The sequence below is a fragment of the Sturnus vulgaris genome, chromosome 4 (assembly GCF_052056855.1).
Source record: "Sturnus vulgaris isolate bStuVul1 chromosome 4, bStuVul1.hap1, whole genome shotgun sequence".
NCBI lineage: Eukaryota > Metazoa > Chordata > Aves > Passeriformes > Sturnidae > Sturnus > Sturnus vulgaris.
The window spans coordinates 23556449-23581106 of NC_142246.1; the positions used below are offsets into that span (position 1 = coordinate 23556449).

The following is a 24658-nucleotide window of genomic DNA, read 5'->3' on the forward strand; positions in this document are numbered from 1 at the left end:
GGTTTACACACAGCCCATCCCTGTTCCCTCCTGCCTCTGATCTACCCTCACACATTTCCAGCCCAAAAGTCTGGGAAGTCGAAGATTTTCAAAGAGAAGCTAATTATAATTTTTTGCAGATAGATTAATACAGGTTTTCTCCATTTCTCAGAGTTACCCGAAATTATTTTGGTGGGGGGTTAGTAAACTGTTCTCACTAATTGTGATGTTCACAAAAAAAAGCAGTAGGCTGGAAATACTTGCCGAACCTCAGTTAATTTTGCAGCGCTACAGGCACCTAAAAGCATTGTTTTATAATGGCACTGTTTGATAACCATTTCAAGTGGCTGACACCAGCCTGTGGGCAGGCCTGGCTTCACAGCCCAGCAGCAGTGGTTTGCCATAGTGAATGTTTGTCACTGTAATTCCTCTACAAATTATCTGGAGCCAGGATTTTCTAAAGTGTTTAAGAGAACAGGGTGCACTCAGCCATCACTGGGTTCTGAATTAAAATGGGATTTAAACGTCACTGCTTGAAAATCCAGGTTTTAAGATTGCAGATTGGTACTTCCTTTGAATAGCCTTTCTATTTAACCAGCACATAAATCTATGTGGTTGTACATTGAGGTGAAAATGATTTATATTATATTCATACTTGTATTTTTCATAATCTTTCACTGTGCTTCCTGCTGCTTCATACTAAACAAGCATTTAATGCAAAAGAAAATGCTCTATCCCTTTATATAAATCTAGTACTTTTAATATACATTTATAGTGAGACCCAGTATCATGGCTGTCACACTGACACAAGATTACCTCTAGACAAAAAAAGAGACAGGTCAACCAGAGACTAACTTTTATTGTGCATTTTTATGCAACAGAACAAATGGAACTGGAGGTATGTAGTAATAAAACCAATATTCAAATTAGAATTAACACCTGAAATATTAACCTGTAGGTAACAAATGTCTTTATAATTAAAAAATATTGACTGTTTAAAAAATTCTCTAAGATTTTATATTCTTTAAAAGAAATGTGTGTTGCCACATAGAAAACAATTCACACATCCTATAGAAATTGTCACAAAAACCTTACTAGTCTATATTACACTATGCACTTTTCTTTTGTACAATATCTGATAAAGGCCTATCCCTAACCTGTACTTACTCTACACAGTACAATCATCATAAGAAAGTATTCATAGAATTAACTACACCATAACAATAAAAATATCAGGATTAACGTTTTTTTTTTTAATCACAGTTTCTCCACAAATATTTGTCATAGAAAATATAGCGAAGGCATGTTGGCACAGATGGGCGTGCGGTGCTGCTACACAAGGTTTGAGAGAAGGCAGATACATAAATGACAGGAAGATTAAAGCCTATGGAAGGATAAGACAAGAATCTCTATCCTCCTGGGACTTTCTGGAGTGACATGATAGATAGCAGTTTCCTTCTGTCGCTGGGAAGGGATGTGCTGGCTTACAAAGCACACTGCCTAAATATGGATATCTCCCTCTGCAAGGGCTTATGTGCTATCTATTATTTCAGGTCCCATATCTAACATATTGCAGATATTTAGATGCTTCAATGTGTCTGAATTTATAACACCTAGTGAACAAATTAACTGGAATAAGTTGTTGTGCAAGGTTTGGGATTTTAAAAATGGAATGTGGGGGTCAAGTGGCCATGATGGCAATTCAAAACAGACAACTGACAAAAGTTTTTATACTCTCTTATTTTAAAGCCAAACATGAACAAAAATATAAGCTGGTGTCTGTTAATGCCTGTCTGTGACCATGATTCATGTCACTGGCCAGTGCACATAAGCAATTGAGGACAAAATTTTGTTCATAAAGAAAGATCCAAACCTGTAAAGCCATTTCTACTATCAAAGTGGCTTTCAGGATGAAATTATACTTTTGGTTATTTTGCACAATGAGAGTAGAGGATTGTGAGTGGTTCTGGGATGCTGGCTATGCTTTTTACACTAAAAATAAAGCTAGGCTTACTAGTTATTTCAGCAAATCTTTCAGTTATTAAGTGAAAGGTCTGTCCAGTTCAGTAATTCTGTTCTGTGACTGTTAAAAAGTGTTTATATCTTAAACATCATACAATAAAGCATCTGAAAGGAAACCATCACAATGTTTACAAAAATACAGCATGATACATATCGCTGTGGACAAATTTACAGTATAATGTTGACTCACACGTTCTGACATGTTTTACCAAATAGTTCTGGCATGTGTCACCACATTAAACATAGACCAGCAAGACTTACACCATCTGAGCAATGTAACATCTTCTATTATAGTTCTTTTTAAAAAGTGTAAGTTCAACACCAAAAAGCTACTATAGGATATCTGTATTGTGACATTTCTATACACTGAATTTCTCCTCCAAGGGCCACCATGTGATGTGACCACTCCAAGAAAGTCACCTCCTGCCTGTGATGAAGGAATGCTGTTCTAAACCCCTTGGTCTAGTGAGGTCCTGTGTGACTAAACTGCTAGTTGACTTTTAGAAAGTAAATTAACTATTTTGGGGCCAGTGAGTATCTTTCAACCCCCTTTCAAAAAAATCACCAAAATGGAAAGTGAGTTAAAGTGAGAGGTATTGGACATTTGAGGGCCTAAAGCATATGGGGACAGAGCAAGGTCCTCTCTATGGCAGTGCATGGTGAGCCCATGTCCTGAGATGCCCCAGAGGCCAGGAGAGAGCAGTCACAGGGAACCCACAGGCAGAGGGGAGGCAGAGGGCAGGAAGGAGCTCCTGTGTGGGTGAGCTGGACTTGGAGCCTCAGCCCTGTGGCCAGGCTGGGTTTTGAGGAGTGCTGCACTCCAGAGAGCCCTTCCTGGTCTCTGGGGAAGGGTCCAGTGCCTCCTGCCTTGCCTGGTGCGTGGGCAGAAGGTGGGGAAGGGGAGGAGAAGGGTGAAAGGAGCCATTAGTAGCTATGCTTGTGGCTTGCACAAGGCGGTGAGGAAAGCTGGGGAGTATGAGAGAAGCGTTCAGGAGAGCCAACGCTGATGAGGTAGCACTAAGGATGGACAAAAGTGGAGTGAGCTTTCTTTCCAAAAAACCAGTTCCCTCTACCTGCCAGTGGGGAAATGTTGCCTCAGGAAGTGCTGGTTCAGGCTATGGAGGATGCCAACACTGGCCTGAGTGAGCACACAAAGGTAAGGAAATGGAAACAACCTGATGTGGAAAGGAAAGAGCAGCGTTTCTTTGGCATTGCATATTTCTGGCGTGGATCAATTTAGAGGGACAATGGACTCCTAAACATTTAAAATTAAACTTTTTTTTTTGTGGATTGACATTTTTTTTAAAGCTAGTATCTGCTTCCAATGTTGTACACCATTGTGAATTCTGCTCCAACAGCTCCTTTCTTACAGCTCTCAGTCTAGATCCTATGTCTACTTACTACAGAACAATAAACCAGGTTCTTCTTGCCCAACCCCTCCCTGAATGCAACACTGAGCAAAACCAGCACGTTGCCTCACCTCTTTCAAGGAATGGATATAAAACACAAATTAAAGTGAAAACAAGAAAAGGCAATTTAAAGCCTCTAAAGCTACGTAATATGGCTGCAGAATAGGAACAGACAAAGGAAAATCTGTCTTCTGAAATGGCAATTTGTTTTTAGCAATCTTTTCTTAATGAAAACTGTCATGATCAACTCTAATCCTCTAGAAATCTAGATAAATATACTGTCTATCTGATATACAATGCAATTTTTATCTGTTAGAAGTGCTTGCTATTGTTCTGGGTCTTTGAAGGATTCTGCTGTTGATGAGTACTGCTGTTTTACTGGGGAAGCTTAATTTCCTGACAGATTTGGCTAAGAAAGTCCCTGGATTTCCTATCTTGTGTGGTATTTTAAGGTAGCATTTATAATTATGTTCTTTTCTGTTAGCAAATGGGAAACAACTTTTTTTTGTTGTTGTTGTAAGTGTGCAGACTTGTACTTAAATCTTCTAGTCAGGGAAATCAAATAGCACCCAGCTGTTCCGAGTCCAGGCCTAGGATTGTTATCAATAGGCTGAAGAGATAGTAGCTGCTGTTTCTTTTGACATTTTTATAGTTTTTAAATGATCTTTCCTCTACAACTGGATGAAATGAACTGCACATTCTCTTTGAGTGTGCTATGAAGAGTTTGGAAATAATAGGCACTGAGAAGTCCCATAAAGCAGGTCTTGAAATGGATTTCTTTCTGTTAACTGGGATATGGTAGGATGGAGAAGCTGGAATGTATGCAGTACGTGTTCAAACATGCTTTGGATTCCTAAATGACAGCAGGGTTAAGCATGTTTAACAAACAGTCTCTCCTAAATTAAGTGGTTGCTACTGTTGTGTGATGTGGTTGTCACTGCCATCAATCTCCAGATCCATCTTGCATACCTCTGTTGAAGACTTCATCCTGTGACGGGGGGTGGTCAGTCCCTTCGTAGTAGGAGTGGCCGTTGTGAAGGAAAGTCCCCACGGCGCGGCCCTGGCGCGCGTGTCCCACGGCGTCACTGAACACCTTGTTTATCTGCTCCTCAGAGGGCATCCACCAGTCCGGGTTGGAGGTGCAGTGCATCCTAATGAACTCTGCAGCAAAACATGCAAGGATAAAATGCGACTTGTCTTTGCAGCGTCTGGTATTGCCCAGGTGTCAAAAGCTCATGGGAAATAAGAAAGGAGGTATTGCTGCTCCACTTAAGCAGAAGTAAAGCCTTATGGGGGATGCCATGATAATGCCACTTGGACCTGCTTGATTTCTGCACAAGTGTGTTTCTCCACATGCAGTGTATGTTGTTACACCTGAGCTGTCTATGTGACTCATGGGACCTGGATATAAAATCCCTTTTTGTGGAAATACAAAGAACTAATTTGAAGTGAAGGCTGTGATTCAGCACGTGCAACACGTGTGGAAGCTAACATGAGCCAGGACATAATTCATTAGAAAACTGTTGGTGTCTATACCTCAAGGTGATTGTGTTGGATCTTTCTGACCTCCCTCTGCTGGCTCCTTCAGCACCTGCAGGGGCCCCCAGCCTGCTGGAAAATGTCACTGCCATTATTGCAGTTTGGTGCTCCTGTCTGTTTGGGATATCTTTCCTTTTAAGTTCTGCTATTTTCATCCCCCTGTATTTTACACCTATTTTTTCAGAGAATAATTTGGCCTTAGAAATAGCTAAATGAGATCAGAGGGCTGATTTTGGGAGCCTTGCAATACTTTCCAATGCAGGAGAAAATGAATTGTACTGCATGTATTTTAGCTATTTATATAGCTGGTGCTGCCACATACAGCTATTTGTATGTGATGATTACATTTTTTATAATTTATTTTTCTGATTCTTTGACGTGCTATATGCTAGACTTGCAGAAGGTGCCCTGCCAATTCTGGAGTTGTAACAGCTAGACATAGCTGAAATAGGTGTATTTGGACTTTGAAACATCCAAATATGATTTTAAATGTGAGGGCATCTTATTAGAGATATTGGATACACTGTACCTCATATAGAAACTGAGCTGCTTATTTATTCTGTAACATTAGTTATTCCCTCATGCAGAATTGTGTGTCCCAAGATATTTTTAAATTCTATTTTCTACTGTTGACAAGCCAACAGCACAATAAGTGTTGTAAGGTAACTTCATTACTGTCACCACATCTCCAGACAGGGAAAGCTGTGCTTTTACATGAGTTCCTGTGCCTGCAAGGTATCTCATCTATTGGACAATTAGGATGTGATTTTTGCATAGCTCCTCCAGCAGTGTTTCTGCAAAAGAGATAGCAATCTCTGTTTTAAATTCATTTCCCTGGAAATCCACACAGGCAACAGTAATTCCTATCTGGTTATGTTCACATGTGCCCCCACACACTTGTCTCTTTCTCAGAGAAATGGTTACCACATAAAGAAGTAATGCTATAATTTAAGCATGCCAGGATGTTTTAAAATTGGTTCCATACACCAGTCAGTTGTAGGAGTATATTAAAAATGTTTATGTACATATATTTAAACTCTGAGTGCAGACAGAGAACCAATTTGCACTCTCTGCTTTGGTGGAAAGGCATAATTAGCTGCGTTGAGAATTAGTCAGACACTTGTTACCTTGATTTGTAAATGAGCAGGAGCTAGTGGCCAACTCTCAGCACTGGAGAAAGTTGTCATGTTCCCACCTACGCATGGGAGCCCGAAGGGAGAGCTGTCTACTCTGCTTTCTTAGCTGGTCATTACATACTGTATGTTTTGACTTCCTCTTCAAGCTTCTGAAAATTAAAGAACTACCCTTTCTCCTAAGGATTGCTCCCCACATTCTGTGTGTCCAAGACCTCAGAAAAGAGAGTGTCCACAAGCAAAATTCCATGTACAGGTGAATTTCCTATTAGTTTTGAGAAGCAGGTGAGAGAAAGGGGAAGAAAAGGGCATCAGCACTGTGCTTGTGCATAAATTATTAGGTGATAGTTAAAGTAACTTAGTAAATTCTAAAGTACTTGTATCCAGCCTTCAGGAGAACTTCTGGGGCCCTGAATCTCTCTCTCTAGATCTCTGCAGCATGGTGTGCAATGGACTTGCCCTTCCATTTAGCTCAGATAGATAGAGTTCTAGTAGAGTATCATACAGCAGCTTAAAAGATTATTTTGTAGTACAAAAAGAGTTGTTTTCCTAATTTGTATGTAAAATCTGAGTTAATTACCTGGTTACATCAATGTACCCTAACCACAAGTCTTATCTACTTAGCCTTGTTGGATTCGTCTACCCTAAATGGGAAGAGGCCCATATATCTGATGTGTATAGCCACTTTAGACTCCAGTTGAATGAGTGAAGATATTTTTATCACTGACTCACCACAATATAGCTTTTTACATTGCATTGATTAGTAAGACATTCTTGAGGTTAGTTCAACCAAAATTTCATGTATGTGCTCAAAAAATACTATAAAGTTAACTATGAGTTAAAGAAATAATAAGTATATGCATTTATACGATGTAGATGTTGAAACTAGAAACGTATTTTTACTTTGGCTTTTAAAAGCCATTTTGTATGTTTTATTATAAATTTTGTTACCAGCCTTTTCAAACAATTTTAGAAAGCTAAAGTACACAACATTCTTTTCAGTCTGTACCCTTTCTGTGCAATATCCTCACTCTGACATTGTGAAATGCTTGCAAAACTCCCATTTCAGGCTAAACATGGGGGAAAGTTGTTCCCCAACGTTTTCAGGCAATGTTGCATCAGTATGCCAAAAAATAAGTTAAATTCTTGACAACACGCTTATGTGCATTTTGTAATTAACCTGGAGATGTTCTTGACCCTAGAAGATGTTTTCAAACCTACTCTGAAACACAGCTTTTAACCCCAATGATGCACTGTGTTCTTGTGTATCATACCCTTATAGACGTTAGATTAACTAGTCCTTAGGTTAGTTTGCTATGTATTGGTGTTAACAAATGACCTGAGTTTATTATAAAAGAGTGTCATCAGGAATGTCTGGTTTTGCTTCACTGCTTTTTAAAGTGTATTAGTGTCATGTGTCCTTGCATTTGGGTCCCCTCTTAAAAGCGAGGCCTTGTTTTTTCCCATCAAAAACACCCAAAACACATAAATTATACATACATACATACTTGTATGTATGTATGAAAAGAAAGTGGAGGGTTTCTGGGTGCCTGTCACCTGCCTGTGAAACCCCTTCTAGTTCTGCAACTGTCAGCCAAATGCTTCTACTGAGCCAGAGCCAATGTGGTGAAATGAGATCACATATGGTGGACACTGAGCGAAAAGATGCAGTACCTCTGAGACATGTTACTTTAACTGGATCCAGAGGACGTCTTTCAGGACCTGTCTCTCCTGACTGCACTGACCTTTTCCTTTTTCCAAGGCCGCATGAGTACTTAAGCTCATCGGTTGTGAAAACAAATCTGATGAGATAGCGAAGGAGCCGTCGTCCATCTTTCTTGGAAGAATTTACAGCCTCATCCCACTGTTTACTAGTGATGTAGACAGGGTAGTTGTTCAGCAACTGCTTACTCCCCTGAAAAAGTGAAATATTTCTGTTGCTTATTTTACAAGGCAAATAAGGGAAGATGTCAGTTGCAATAAATAGTTTTTAACTATTCATGATACTGACAGTGAAACACAACCCAAAGTGAACACGCAATTGCTCTTACAGAGAGTGAGTGCTTCTAAAATTACATTTCCATTTTCTAGAACTCAGATTGAGTGAGGTACAATGAATATGTTTTGAGAGGCGTAGCTATTGATAATTTCCACTTTCACAAGCAGGTTAAAAAGAGTTAAGAATCAGCAACTGGGCATATTATTTAAGTGTAATGTTTCTTCTTAATATGGTAAAATGCATAAAAGGGTCTTTGAAGAGCGTGATCAAATGGATCACATCATCACAGCTGATAGTTTCCTTCAGAGGTGACTCTTTTGGTCTATTTTTATAATAGATTTATTACTTTTGTAGAACACACCTGAAACTTGGCAGCAATTATGTTACTGTAGAAAATGCAAAGAAAATAAATAACGGAACTATGAAAACTAAAAGCTTCATTATTATTAATGAATGCTGTATTAACTCAAATTATAGCTTTAAAGAAATGCCACTGTGTCAGCTGGAAAGAAATTTTGCATTTAACCTTCATAATTTGTGTGCTTCAAAATTCCAACATTAAATGAATGCTGTGGGACTAATTATGGGGATTCCTGTAATCCACACACATTTATAAGCCCTCTTAAGTCAATTGTACCTAAATTGTATTTAATTCTTGTTGCCCATGAAATGCTATAGTTCAGGATTACCCAATTAACGTAAGATGGTACTGTTAATACACTTGAAATAATTGAAGTACACAGTAAAAACCCAACCACACCCTCCTAGAGACTCATTCACTTTTACAGCTGCACCTCTTTATCAAGACATATAACTCTGGAAGCCCAATTAGTGAACTCTTTGTGTAGCCCTGAGGTTCCACAGGAGCTTGCAATGAGCCAGAGAAACACAAGTTTGATGCTCACCCACATGCTGCACTTGTGGGCAACTGCTGCAAAGCTCTCATTTCCAGGCCTTTGATATCTGAAAACTATTTTAAGGACTACCCTTGCCTTCTTTCATATATTTATTAGAGCATCTTGGGAGACAGCTTGAGAGCATCTTTGAAGTTTTTCCTCAGGTATTTGCTTTTAATTTTTTGCAAGTTTAATAAATATATGTAAGATTGAATTTAGTGAAGACTGTGCTGAGATTATCATTAGAATAATCTGTATGATCTAGTCACACCACCTCCCAGTGGGGTTAGCATCACTGGGAGCTCAGTGATGCTAAATGTGTGACTGTCTGCTACTTGTTTGCCTTGCTACAAGCTGCTGGCAAAGGCAGCTACAGACAAATCCAAAACTCTGCAAAGGAAAGTCAAAGTGTAAGGGGAGAGATGGGCTTTGTCTGTCTAAAGGGCCACTCCTCCCCAAACACCTCAACACTTCACTCATTCCACTGTAGCTGTAAATTCAAGCTTGTAACCCCTAAGAGAAAACCCTTCACCTATAGTCTAGCCCTGTTACAATTTGGGGCTTTCTCTTTGCACTTCATTATCTCCTCACGTCACTGTAAACAGGTCAGGGTCAATTCCTGCCTCTCCATTCATGGCAGCTGCCTTAGTTTTTGCCCACTACATGAACCCCTGGGAAGTCAGTAATAAACCTGAAGAGCTCTGCCATGGAAGAACATTACAATCCATCCAGTCCAGCTCCCTGTCCCCTTCCAACACTGTGAAGGAGCTGGGGAGGGAAGAAGAGCAGAGGGGCAGCATGGAAAGCTCTTTGGAGGCAACATACTCTCATGCTGAAGTAATTGTGACCACTCTGTCCTGGGGGGCTGGCTCATGCTCCCTTGGTTTGTTCCACTACATCAGTAAAAAGGACCATGTGGTACCCATACTGGTACTTAATTTTTTTTCAGCAGCTAGCTTCACATCCCTTTTATATAAAGTCAATTATTTTCCTACCTTAGATTTCTGAACCCTATTTTTGTCCTATTTAAAAAACCCTTTAGTGAAGCAATGCCCATTCTTACTGATACCACTGCAAAGTATAAGCTGCAGGTAGTGCCTGGCTTTTAAGCCCTATCAGGCCTGGCTTATGCAATGCAAGCCCATAATGGCACAGGGCAAGGCTCCAGACTTGCTCATGTGCATTAAGGACAGACGCTCATGTGTGGCTTTGCTAAGCAGCAAGCTATCCTAGAAGCTATTCTGTGTTTATATATATATAGCACTGATAAAAAGAGGGTGCAGAAAGGCCCAACATCTAGATTTCATGAGAGTTCACATTGCTATTAACTGAGGAGAGGGTAATAAATTTTGCCTAACTCCTCAGCCTCAATTTTATCACACTTCTCTCTTGTTCCCCCTGAAATGTAGGATATTTTTCCTCATTCTTCTCCAAGGCATGATATAGTGTTATGCTACTCTTTTAAACAATTACTGGATTCCTGCTGCAGATACACTTTCATTGCTTCCTTGGAAAGTAAAGCACTTCTGGGCAAAACATTCTCAGTAAATATATGATGTGGTTTGGTGTGTCCAGCAGACATTAAACTTAAACAAACATAAAACACCCAGAAATGAAATAAGCAGACTCTGAAGGAAGAACCAAAATACAAACGTATCTCTGCTTGTATTTGTACATGATTAAATTTATGAATAAAAGATAATATCTGTGTGTTTAATTGAATAAAAAATTCTGTCACACTATGACAAGCTATTTCTTGTGAGACTTTACAGAACAGCCTCTGTTTTTACAGTACTTGAAAATTTTAGTTAGGCAAAAGAGCATTAAAAAAAGGAAAATGAATCCTTGGAATATATTTGAATGACAACAACTAGTGATAAATATAAATCCAAATATGTATATAGCAATCAATTTGCACAGGACAAAACTGAATGGAGGAACAAAGTGATACACACCCTGAACTGCTGCACAGCATGTGCAGCCACTCTCAGCCACCGAGCTACAGCTGTCACCAGGCTAGTCTTAGCCTAAATTCTACCCACAAATATGGAGTTTCTGAAGAAAGAGGAAAGAAAAACGACGAAGCAAGGCAGCCACACTTGATGCTGATGGAGGGAGTTAGGTGCTGCTCAGTAAAGCAATTCTAGATTATACTAATGATGTGTTTCCTCCATTTGGGAGATTACTGTACTTTGAAATGACAGTTTTTAACCTATTTTTTCTGCTAAATGCCTACTGCTTTATTTGCCTACATGTTTGTAATGAATTGTCAAGCATAAAGAGATGTAGCTTGTTTTCACTGTACACTACCTCTGTTGGATGGTCTGTTGGCTGTGGTACCATAAGCTGGTTGTGATGCTGAAGTACAGTCTTCAAATAATCTAAAACCGTCTGGCAGGGCACTGAAGGAAATAAATTGCAAGTACTGTATATTAGCTATAGAACAACAATAGAACAACAATATTAATTTAAGCATTTTCTATGTCTGTGAGATTTATTTCAAACAGGAAATACTTCTCATTTTGATTTGTGCAGGTATTTCATTTAATAAATGTACAAGTATTGTATTTCCTATACTGAGATCTCTGAAATTACTTTTATTTTCTGCCCACTACTTTTCAAAGGGTTTTTTCCAGAGCTTGAAATTATAATTACTACAAATACAAATTAGGTCAGCAATAATGATAATAAGAAAAAAAATCTGCAAATACTGTAAAAATCCCAAACCATACAAAGGAGAAAATATTTATTGGACCTAAATAATGCATTGATTAACATGCAAATATGCTCAAATGTTTTTCAAACTACAGTCTGATTAAATATACTAAAGAGATTCAATGAATCGTATACTTTAATTTCTACTCTCTCCCTCCTCCCAAATTTGTTATAAAACTAGGTGTTAGCAAATTGCTTTACTTCTCTTTGCCCTCATCCTCCCCCTTTTCCATTCCCATCACCCTCATCCATTTCAGTAGTGGTACCAACATCCTATTCCCTTCTGTTGAGGTGATAGGTTAATTAGGGATGATTCAATTATGGGTCTCTCTTAAGCAGATGCTGCCACATCCCTGATTAACTCTGGAGTATTTTTGAAATACAGCTCTTTTCTCCTGAGCCTGAAACACCATAGGAGAATTAATCCAACATTACAACTGACTTGTGCAAGACTAAATGAGCACAGTTTTTAAGGTACCTTATGACTCACATTTTGTATGGGTTGTTTTTGTAAAGTATTCAAATTTAATCATAGCTTCAGCTCAAAACCCAAAAGAAATATTTGCATTCTTTTTTTTTTAATTACTATTTCTTGACATTTTATTATTTCTTTACACCTGAAAAAATGTGTTTTGGGCTTTATCTTAAGCTAGCAATCTGAAAGCAAGCACTGAAATATCTGAGAATGTCTGAAAGTTCGGTTTATGGGTATTTTGCCCTCTTTCCTCGGCATTCACACTAAACAGCTACTATGCCCCTGTCTAGCAAACAGGGTGCAGAACAACTTACTCTGTGCAAAACAGACCCTTTACTGTGGGATAAGAGGAGTTACATCCAGCAGTCTGCATACAGAAGTCATGCAAAGTGCCTGATATGATGAATAAATTCCTATGTTATTGCACCCCATATTGACTTCTCTGCAAAGACAACCCATCAGTGTATTTACTCCTGCTTCTGTTTTCTCATTACAGTAAGTAATCTCACTGGAGGCTATCCAAGGAAGTGTTTACCTATGTTATTCCAAGGGGATGAGGTTCAAGGGAGAAGACAGCAGGAAATTACTTAACTTGTTGTGTCCCCAGCTGATGAAGTACAGCTCTACTTTATGCTGCTGATAAAATGCCTTCTCATTACCAGTGAGAAACATGAAAGTACTAAAAGCTGGCCAAAGCTTATAAAAACTTCTATCCTCATAAAAGCAGTAATGTTTTGAGCACAATGTTGCATTTTTTTTTTTTTTTTTTAATCACTGTAGGGACTGGAGGATGCTGATCACTTCTGACTTTAAAGCCATGACACAGACAGTTTGCTTTTGGTACAAATAACCTCAGCCAGGTGCTACTTGCAAATCCAGACTTCTTGGGCTGCCATATTAACTGAAGCCTAGAAGAAACCACAAAGAGGGCATGAGGTGGAGAGTCAGAACATGAGGTGGAGAGTCAGAGCTCTAGTTTGCTGCTTCAAATTTAGTTTGCTCCCTCTAATGGCTCTGCAGATACTCTCTTTGCTGAGAAATGTTTCCTCCAAACTGTTTCCTCCTTCAGGAAATGTAACTTTGTAAGAGCCTAGGGGTTTCAGCTGAGAAGATGAATAATCATTTAAGTCGATTAGTTTATTTATTTTGTGTATCTTTGATGTGGTCTCTACAGGGTTAACAAGATCATAGCCTCAAGGGCTGATACTCTGCATGCTTATGCAGATATTCACTATCAGGACATTGCCAACAGGGGTTTGTTCTTACTGTAAGTATTGGGAGAGATACCAACATCGAGATTAACACTTGTTATGATATAGTAGAGAGGCTGTGGGGAGGCAGTAATTTTCCTGCCCATTAGGGAAGAAGTTTCCACAGCCTTTACTTTCTGAAAGTGCCAGCATCTCAGTGGACACTGGACATTCTCTGCCTGCAGAGAATGGAAGGGCAAGGTCTTTGCTAAAGAGCAAGGAGGAGGAGAGCCTACAGGGAACCTGGTGTGCCAGGGAAGGCTGGGCTGGCTAAGATGTTATTGATCCAAATTTAAGACTTTGTTGTTATTCTAGGTATCTATATGTTATAACAAGTGGTTATACAGCACAGCTTGTCAGAGCTTTCTCTGCAGAGAATCCTAATTCCTAACAAACAGTTGAACAGTGACTGTGGTGGTCACGCACTGTGCCAATGTCAAAATCCAGGCTATGCTCTCTCAGCCTTAGCTGCCACACAGCACAGCGACTCCCTGGACTAAATCCTCCTTGCAACAGACAGCACCAGTGGGTAAAACACAGTAGAACTCAAGCAGTCATCTCTCAGTGATGCAGTTGCTACCCACAGGAACATAAACCTTATTTCAAGTCTGCTTCAAACTGGGGTTTATAAAATTTTTTGGAAAAGAAATGGAAAATGCCTCTTATTTCTTAAATACTTAGTGGTAAAGTAATTTCTCCCTATTCTCTCTGCTAAGCCCAGCATTGACTTTCCAGAGATGCTGGGCTCCCACTGAAAGCAGAATCCCTACACCTACTTACATGTCTGTACAGCTGAGGGCCACGGGTCTTTTGGCCATGCTGTGCATCAATACTCAGGCAGAAAGTCACCGTGTCTTCCAAAAGCCTTTCTCAGTGCACATTTCCCAGGGGCTGAAACCAAGCAGAGTGATGTTCTCTGTGCCCCAATCCACAGAGATCAGCCAGGTCTGTCACCTCTCATCTCCTTCTCTCATCCCAGAGCTACCTCTGCATCGCTTGCAAGCTGTAAACTATGACTGTATGCTTACCCTTATGGATTAAAGTATTAAAAACATGGGCTGTAACAGTTTCACACACACACAAAAAAAATCCCTCCAGAAAGTCAACTGCATCATGGCAGTTTTCCCGAATTTCCTGAATACAATTATATTTGTATTTTTAAATCATATTTTGTAATATAATATTATGTAACACCCTGAATATCTGCAATACTCATCAACCAAACTTTTCATCTCATCAAAACCATAATTTGGCAAGATGTTGCCTGGTACTAATGCCATTATTCTGGTTTAGCACTCTATTAATTGAAGCTGGCATCAGCCGTGCAATTAGTTTGTCTGGGCTCAAGATCAGGCCAACAAAACAACCATCATCCAGGACATCCCACGTCCTTAAAAAAAAAATCAGATACTATTTCCATCTTTCAGTCTTCTGAAGCATCCAAAATATCACAAAGCATAAAGAAAAACTATGGTCAGAGTTGTCTTTTTCATGTTTGGCTTAGCTGCTGAAGTGAGTTGTCCAAACCTCATGGTTTTGAAGACATGACACTTCAGTAGCAGCTGCCTAGTGCCCTTGGTAATAACTTGATGTGCTCTTTATATTACCAAAGTACAGCACTGTGAAGAGGTGCTTGGGCTTGCTGTAAATACAGCACATCTCCAGGGTACATAAAGTCTATCTCCAACCTCTCCTGCAGCATCAGACAGTCCCAGTGAGAAGGGATGGCTCACCCCCAGTTTGGCTGCTTGTCTCTCCACAGTGGCCTCAGCACCATAAACAGACAGTAAGAAATCTGGTTATTCTGTTCATTAATAAGATTTTGTGCTCTGTAGCTGACACTGGCCAGTATTCCTCTTGGTGCTCTGTAGAAGATGAATCCCTTGGCACTCAAGCTCATGTAGCTGTGACTCACCAGTGAGGAGGAGAATTGGGAAGGGTGTACATCTACATCCACCCTGCTCAGGCCAGCAGCTGTTAGCTAAGACTGGCTCAGCACTGCTCTGTGTCCTCCTTCACCTGACCTTGAGCGATGCTTCTCTCCGAGTTCATTGCAGGGCATTTCTAAATTGATGCTCGACTGTCAAAAAGATGTAACAAATGATAGGGAACGTGCTGACGAACCACAGGGCTGTGTGAATTTCTTATAACATTAATGGAGATGCCTTTGCTGCCTGAGGTTTGGACAAGTGTGCATGGCTTGGATTATTTTAGCTCATACGGTCATTTATTTCAATAATCAGCCAAAAGCCAGCGAAAGCTGCATGGACGGTCCATGAAGGCAAGTTGTTTGGGGAGTGATGAGCTGGAAAAACAGCAAGGAGCAAGGAGAGATAGGGAAGGAACTGATCTCGGTGCTCAAGAGCCTGCAAATGTAGATATTTGTGACTGGATGGTAAAATAAAACCAGCACCCATTTGTAGTGAAAGCATACAGCAGAAATCAAAAGAATTGACACAATGTGTAGGAGGGTGTTAAAGATTTCCTAAACTGACCTACATGCCAGCTGAAAACAGGGAAGGGAGAAAAATTAAAGCAAATATCCCATTACTGTAAAAATCCCTCTCAGCTGTGTTTTCCAGGCAAATAATTTAATTTCTATAAATCTGCATTTGAAAAGCCATTGTACTTTTAATTTTCTTTTGCAATAGATTTCTTCCAGAAAAAAGAATGTTTCCCTCCCATATGCCCCTGGGATGTACACCTCTGCATAAACAACAGATTAAAAGAGGTAAAACAAGGCAGCTGTGCATCTCATTTAAGTGATGCTGCCACATGCTCCTGTGGCTTTTATTTTTGTCTGTGCTCTGACTTTCCTTCTACTCATTAGAAGGAGCCTCTTCTTGTGATCTCATTCAGCAGTGAAGTCTTCCCTTTGGAAGGAACATCCTCTTTACACCCCTCTACTACACATTTCTACTGCTGGTAACTAACAGGGAAACCAAGAAGTCCCCTGTGAGAAGGGACAGCAGTTTGTGTCACTAAAAACCAAATGTTTATTTGCAAAGGCCAAACCAAATTTGAGACCTAGGAGTTCATCCTTGACAGGCTGAACTGCAGCTTTCCACAAAACTTCCACCAGCTCCGGTTTCTCAAGTAGGCTGAGAAACCCGATCCCCCAAATTCTTGTGGGTTTGTATCCAGAAATGTAGAGAAAACAGATAAAGCAAGCCCTGGTCTGCTACAATTACATGTTTCAGTAAGTTTTTGTACTCAGGTTGGTTTAGCAAAGCTGTCACCCCCAGCAGCAAGCAAAGCTGTGGTACAGATTCAAAGGGGTTCCTGTGCCAAACACTGGCTGACCGTGCTCGAGGCTCTCTCTTCTCACAGTAACTTCACACTTTGAAGCTGAACAGCAGAACGAGGCCACAGATCAGACCAAAACATCCAGAACATCAAGGGAAACCAAAGAAGTGGTTAAATGTGAACATCAAGAAAAAGGACAAAAAAAAAGGACATGAAAAAGTGTTCATCATAACCCTTGATGGCTGCTTTATCTGTACTGTGGCTGTGGTAGGCTCTTTGGAAACATGAGGCTCTGAAAGTATAAAGGAAACAGGATTTGTAGGGAAAAGTAATATCTTTTATTAGATCATCCAATAGTCAGGAAGAAGAGTGAAGCCTTGGGCATACAAAACCTCCTGGAAAACTTGTCTGACTTTTTCAATTACATTGATATTAACTCTACCTGCAAATCCCACTTTGGCTACTTCCAGCCACCATGAATGCAGTCTCTATGGGTGACCTGGACTCAACATTTGAGGGGGTTTTCCTTCCCCATCCCTCTGCTATTTGCTGGAGTATTTTTTGCTGCTGGGCTAACAAAGCAAGAATAATCATTGTCCTTATCACACACTGCTTCATTTACTTACTAATTTATATATTTTCACTACTTTCAGACTGGTTTATCCAAAACCACACAGCAAAGTTGGAAGCACCATGAGGCAAACCTTAACTCATGATTATACACTTTTGCTTTAATCATCTGGAAATGTTTTCTCCCTTTCAGGTAAAAAAGGGTGAGAAAATTATGCTGATAATAATGAAGAACTGTTTAATATCCTCATGGTTAAAATCCACATCTTGTATGCAGCTCCACAAATATTCTTTAAATTCACTACTGGGAAAGTATCACAGCCACAGTAATCTCTATACAGAGGTAAGAAACTAGGAGACACTTTTCTTCTCATGTGGATGGATTACTTTGTTTTGTTCTTAATGCTCCCAAAACCTTAAAGAGCTAACGATAAGTTCGCCAAACTCCTTCCAGGAATTACCTAAACTTTAATTATTTTTCAAAAGAAGACAAGATAACACGCTGAATGAAAACGTTTCTCTTCCGTTCAGTTGAATTAGAAACTAAAAAATGTTTGGTTAATATTTTGCCCTAAAAAAAAAATAAATTGGGGAAATTGGACAAGTTGAAAGAAGTTGCACTGCTTTAAACCCCAAGCACTGATAAACGAATTTTTCTTCATTTATTCTACAGCTGAAACAATTACGATTTCACACAAATTTAAGTCTTGTTTCAGTCAAATCAAGGGAAAAAAACATCTACCCATCCAGCAACCAAAATATATGGGATATTTTATCCATGTAATCGTTTCTCTTCAGTGGTGATCTGCCAAAGAGTGATGCTAGGCCAAAAAGATCCTGAAAACTGAAAAATCTTATTTTCTGTGTCCAAAAAACTACAGGAAGATATGTCTTCGGTAATATTTGTTAAAAAAGAAAAAAGTGTCATTGCCTTTACATCTGCAGAGAAAACACTCTTTTTCGTGGTAGTCTCTTTGTGAGCCTTGCTTTGCAAAGCTAGAGGCAGAGATGTATAGCAGCAACTATTTTTAGATTGCAAACTCTCATGGATTTTAAAAGGGCTTTTGCATATGGAAAGTAAAAAAAAAGAAATGCAAAGTATTTCAGGAGAAGGATAAAATGATTCATATTATACAGCAGAAGGGAGGGGTTGGTGCTTTCATATTCTGCTGGTAGAGTTGCTAGTGGGAACCTTGGGGACTGTGGGGAGGGCAGGGTGCACACTGCCACTGTCCCATGGGGTCCCCTGCCAGCCTCATCCAGCAGCTCTGGAATTGCTGCCCCAAGGATGACAAGAGAAACCTCTACGTGAAACAAATCCTGCTTTTTCAGTGGCTCAGTGGAGACAGTATGGGAACCTTCACTCCCCTCTAGCTGCTGCCTTGGCTGCCTCTTCACCACGCTCATTGCCTTCCCTGGCTGCATGAGGTGGATGAATGTGCAGAGAAGAAAGTTTGTGCTCTGAGACTACTCTGATGTGATGGATGGTGGCAGGCAACACTGACACTGCAGAGGGCTTTCTGTCTCCCTCCTGAGGCATGCAACATCTTGATGGGCAAAAATAAAAAAAAAAAAGGCACAGACAACAAGTTCCTGTATACATGCAGAGCTGGGCATTTCTCAAGTCACAGAAAAATTTCTGCTAGCTTTTTCAGTAGTAGAAGCTCACGGGAGCAAAATGAACACTAGAGACAAAACTAATTAGACATTGCCTTTAGTTGATTTTTGATTAACTTTGCTCAGTGGTGGCTGTGTGAGTGCCTGAGGATCCCTGTCCTACCATGTAGCAAAATCTGAGGGAGCTTTTGTGGCTCTTAACACTTCTTCAAACACATGGGTCACTTCAGATCTACTTGGATATGTCACCAGAAAGCAGCAGATGTATGTGATGATGATTGTATGTTGGCAGATGAAGTCCCACCTCCTTGCACATTTTTTATGTTTGTCAGCTTCCTTTGGTACACTGTTAACAAGGAGTTTCATGACTCCTGGGGAGTGTAATATGACTATGATTAGGCATGTTTATCACTTTTAAAAGGAGATGAAGGGTAAGTATGATGACCCAGGTACATACTTGCTGCTTAAGCCAGCATTAATCCTAGCAAAATACAGGCAATCACAACGGCATTCAAATGACAAAGAAATAAAGAATATAATTAATACCAGTCAAAATGGTCTTATGGAAAGTAGATATTGCCAGACTAACCTGATTGTCATTCTTTGATAAGCGTACAGATTTGCTTGAAAAAATTGGGCTGAACCATATAAGATGCTTAGACTCCTGAAGGACACATAACTACCATGACTTAGCTGATTGAAAAAGTAGCAACACTCAACACCAGCAGACAGGACCATATACATGTTAGGAACCTGCCACTGACATGTCAAATATTTGTCACTGCAGGAATCACCATTAATAGATGTGTTTCTAGAGAGGCCCAACAAGGACTAACAACACCTTCAATACTATTCAACATTTCTAACCAGTACCACAAAGTTAATTTAAAAACAATTAGAAAAATTCTGGATGATATGGAAGTTGACAAATCAGCAAACAGTGGGCAAGTGGGACAGAGCAATCTGGAACACTTAGTACATGAACACAGACAAATACAAAGTGTGTACTTCTAGAAGAAATGTGCACAGAATGAGAAGCTCAGCTGCACAACCCACCAGGGCAACCATGGGTGCAAGAGAAGAGTCTATTCACCTTTGATCAGCCTCATAGGAACATATTGCATGCATTTCCAGTGCCTAGATTTTAAAGAAGTTAGCAGAAGGGGAGAAAAAACACTGCAAAGAAGGATTCAAGTACTTTGAGGAGTTTCAAACAGTACTGTTTGCTTCGTTTATTTAAAATGGAAATTAACTCAGCTTTCAGTCTCTAAGTACCTTCAATCAGAAGAAGTACCAAGACCTATAGAGCACTTCACTTAGTGGAGCAAAGCATAAAAGTCAATGGCTAAAAGCTGATTTCAGGTAGTCAGGCAGGGAACAAGGCACATATTTTCACCAGTAATTAAGCACTGGAACTGAGTGCCAAATAAAAGATATAGCCACTGCTTACCAGAGACTGGAGGCCTGAAATACTACTTGAGTCAAATACAAGTTATGCACTAGTGAAAGTCAAAAAGTTACTGTGTTCAGTACTGAATGAAAGCTGTCAGTCAGATTACAGACCCTACAGGAACATTTTTGGTCTTACACACCTGAAGGTAGGACTCAAGAGGAGTTGAAGTCCACACAATTCCCTTTGTCACGCAGTACCGGGGATGTACTAACCACTGCTGCAACCAGTGAGAGTGCATGGCTTATGGTAACTCTTTATTTTTGGGAGGGGTGAGGGAGTTACTCTAAATTTTGGGTTTTCTTTGCACTGAACAATGCTGCTTATGGGATTTGCCAGTATCACTATGGACCAATGCACAAGAGAAAAACATGATGTGATATAAAGAATGCACAGTACATCCTTGATAGCTGGGGAGAAGAATTATGAAGACCACTGCTTGCATTTTGCTCAGATTTTGCAACTGCCTCTACACGATGGGCAGTAGTCGGTTACTGCCTTCTTCCTTTCTTCATAGTTAGCACCTTTGAAGTATTTTTTCTCTTGCAGCTCATGCAGTACTATACCTGCTTTTCTGCCATTCAGATATCAGTTCAATTAACTTTTCATGGATCTACCCTAAGCACCTCGAATTCAGGTAAAAAAGGTGCGATTCCCTAGTGTTTATACATGTCAAAAGCATATTGTATGCTTCTTTCTTTCCTAAATTCCAATTTTCTTTTAGTATTACTATTTGAGGTGTATTTTTGCCTGTGCTGAAAGTTTAGAAAATACAGGTCCAAGATACTTTGTTCTCATCCCACACCACTCTTCAAGTATCTTGGCTCACCTGAACAGTGAGAAGTCCTAGTTTAAAGAGCAAGAGAAGCTTTTCACAGAAGAGGTTTCTATTTGATTTCTTTCTCTCTCCCAGTGGCTTCTAGGTATTGCTGAACTGGAAAAGTTTTTGTTTGTTTGTTTGGGTTTTTGGTGTTTTTTTCAGATTCATTTGAAGATGAATGGAAGGAGATATATTAATGCTTCTCACTAAGCTAGCAACAATTTAAGAGAAACTGTTCAAGGTAAAAGTCAAAATTATTTCAGTTTCCTTAAGAAACTGAAAAGAAGGAGGTCCAAAAGAGAATTAGGTTTATAAGCTGCAATGTCACTTAAAGAACAAGACAGATAAAGAGTTATGAAAGCATATGTTTGAAATTACTATGACAAACAACCTGATATTTGGAATTTGGAATTACAAGTACACAAGTACATCTCCACCTGAACACACCTTGCTAGTGCACGACTCAATGTTCATAGAGATGAGTATCAGCAGGTAATTTTCCACTGGCCACATCTATAGGAATTTTGGCTGGAGACAAATTCCTATGTTTGATTACTATGACTTAAACTTGAAATAGAACTTGAAATAAACTATTACCCACACTATTTTTATCACTGAATGGCAACATTACATGGCAGGACAATATTTACCTGGAATGCTCTCCAACTTTCTACGAAGCTCTTCATTTTCTTGTTGCAATGAAATTACCTCCTGCTCTAGCTCTTGACACCGAGGGCAGTAACCTTCCTCCTCTTCCTCCTCTTCCTCCTCTGGAAGTGTAGAAGATGATGGATGACCATGAGATTCCGATGTTGCTGGAGATGTCCATCCACCTAAAGTGTGTACTGGAGAGGCTGAAAGTGGATCCACATCTGCCAAATGGCTAAAATCATTTATTGATGAGGTGTTCTGAGAAGGAAAGCTCCCAGAAAGCAAATAGTTCTGAAGGGAATCAGTAAAAACTCTCAGAAAGGCTGAGGTTTGTTGTTTCTTTTGCATATACTGCATCTCTATGTCTAAAATGTCTGATGTCTGACTATGGACCATTTTCCCGAGCTGACATTGCTCTTGTCTTTCACTATAATTTGGGTTTTCCTGCTTTATACAAGAAATCATGGACTGAGAGTGATTGTTGTCCAGTAGTTTTCCACCACAATTTAAGAGACTTAGAACCCGGCTGCATTGTTGAGCAAAGGCATCCAGAATCATTCGACTCTCTGCAACAAAAGAAAAGATGAATCACAGAAACCTAAAGCAAAAAGGTTATGGCAGGCAGTAGCAGCTAGATGAATGTACACAACTGTTTACAGTAGCATGCATTTTATTTCTGAACACATTAAAATTATGGCTTCTGCTTTAATACTTCTGCAACACTGTGATTTAAAACAATCCTGACTCTGTTTCTATTTTGAGAGTGCCCTTGTGCCCTTGCTGTTAATCAGAAATGCATTGTGATGATAGACACTGCTTACTGACATCTTCTTTCAGAGGGATTAAGTCAGGAAAATGGGGAAGAAAATACAAATTACATCCTATTTGTTACAAGTTCAAGTAAGTACTGCCCTGAAAGCCTATTTCAAGCTGTTAGCTGTACATATTTGTAGGACTTTGCACCATACTTTTGTCCTATGCCCAGCTTCTCTCCAACAAGCCTTTCAAGCTTTGTTTTTTCTCCTTTTTGTCTTTGATGCACTTGTTTGACATTGGGCACAGGACACTCCACACAACTGACCCTAAATTCTAGGGACTTTGTTTTTGTTCCTGTTGCTCTAGGTTCCAGGTATGTCCAGGAACTACTCAGAGTGCTAAGCACAAACCCCTCTTCTTAAATCAGGCAAAGGCATCCTACAGGTTTGTGGGCAGGCTACTATGGCACAGTGGAGAGCAGAGTTCTCCGAGATGCTCTGCATACAATCAGGAAACTCTACATAGGGTTGTGCAGCAGCTTCTCGAGACAGCAGCTCAGCTCTGGAAGTAGGAGAAGGATGCCATGCTGCACCTAGTCAGCTCTGCCTCTCATGACAGGAGGTGTCATGTCTCAGGGAGCAATAGCAGCTACAAGCTAAACCTACAGAGTAGGATGGCTCATTTCTGCAATGTCTACATGTATAGCTCAAGCTGCTGTAATACTTCCTGGACCCAGAAAGAAAATGACCAAAATATTTATGATACGACCTGTTAGGCTCCCCAGTAAAAATACTGCCTTTTAATTTTTTTTTACCTTGTTCAAAGCTAAGTTCCTCTAGGTATCTAAACAGATGTAACTAACATTTTGCATAAGAAAAAAAGACTGGTGGGTTAAAGCGCTGCCAATTTTGGAGAGCACTTCTCAGGCAGGCTTGACTTTTAGAAAGTGACAAACGCATTTACTTTTGAAAAGGCAACCTGCTACAGATACATGAGACTAAGCACCCCAGACCTTCATTTACTGTAGCTTCATCAGTAGCCTCATCACACTCATAATACATAAAGAATGGGAATGTTCAGAATTCAGGCCTTTAAGAGGTGACACTTTTCACAGCACTTCTTCAAGATCGAGAAGATACACTGTCTGGTGGAAAATCTACTTTACACTGAGGTCAGTACAGCTGGCCTGAAGAATATTTGAAACAACACCCATTTGCATTTGTACCATCCTCCATATCTCTGCAAAGAGGGCAGGGCTGAAGCAGCATACAAATACTTTCAGTCTCAACGCAGCCAGAGGAGACCTCCCTGGCACAAAACCCAAGGATCTCCTGAGGACTTAACTGAAAAACCAGGAACCTGAGGTGTGCAGAGCAAGCCCCAGCCCAAGTGCTGGGTCATGAGGCTGCCTGGGGCCATGCAGGGATTGCCCATGGGAAGGACTGGAGTGGCCCTAAGACTGCTTCAAGCATCCTCACCATCAGCCTCCTGTGTTTATGAACCATATCACACTCCTGTAGGCAAGTTCAGACTAAGGAGGGCAGATTTCTACAACACATCTTTGATCCAAAGCATTATGCAATACTCTCTGTCCACATGACGAACTCCAAAGGGCAGAAATGCACAGGCACTGCTGCCCCCTTTGCAAGGTGCCAGGTGCCCTGTAGCATCCATTACCCACTGCCTCTCCTTCTCTTTTTCTACACTAACCTAAGGCCAGCTGTCTTTAATCCTTACATTCAATGCAACTGCAAAACAGCACAGCAGATGTAATATGAATTAAAAGAACAGAATCTTAGTGACATGGCAGCTTTCCAGTTAGACCTGATAAACCAAAAGGAAATCAGGAAATTCAAGCATAACTAACAACCCAAGATGTGCTTCCTTTGCCTTCTTTTCACATTTCCCCTTTAAAATTATTACAGGATGATATTGACTGTAACTTTGCAATCCTACGACGGAATGGTTTTTTCATTCATTTTAATCCTATAATCTGATTCCAGACCTGAAGTCATCTATACTGTTTGTATTTTAATCATTATTGTCCCTGTTCACAAAACAGTTACGTATTCTTTGCATATTCTTGTTGCATGGGGACAAGATATGAATGAAACAACTGAAAAGGGATTAG

At 40.0% G+C, this 24658-nt stretch overlaps 1 protein-coding gene across 1 annotated transcript in view; it reads right to left on the bottom strand.

Moving 5' to 3' along the window:
* Positions 1 to 818: 818 nt before the first annotated feature.
* The window catches only part of BEND4 (BEN domain containing 4), a 30093-nt gene continuing 6253 nt past the window's right edge, over positions 819 to 24658 (bottom strand). The window contains exons 2-5 of the mRNA XM_014871078.2: positions 21771 to 22337; positions 11288 to 11379; positions 7757 to 7997; positions 819 to 4571 (exon numbers count right to left, since the gene is read on the bottom strand). Coding sequence (XP_014726564.2) covers positions 4354 to 4571; positions 7757 to 7997; positions 11288 to 11379; positions 21771 to 22337 — 1118 coding nt within the window. The 3' untranslated portion in view covers positions 819 to 4353. The remainder of the gene's footprint in view (positions 4572 to 7756; positions 7998 to 11287; positions 11380 to 21770; positions 22338 to 24658) is intronic.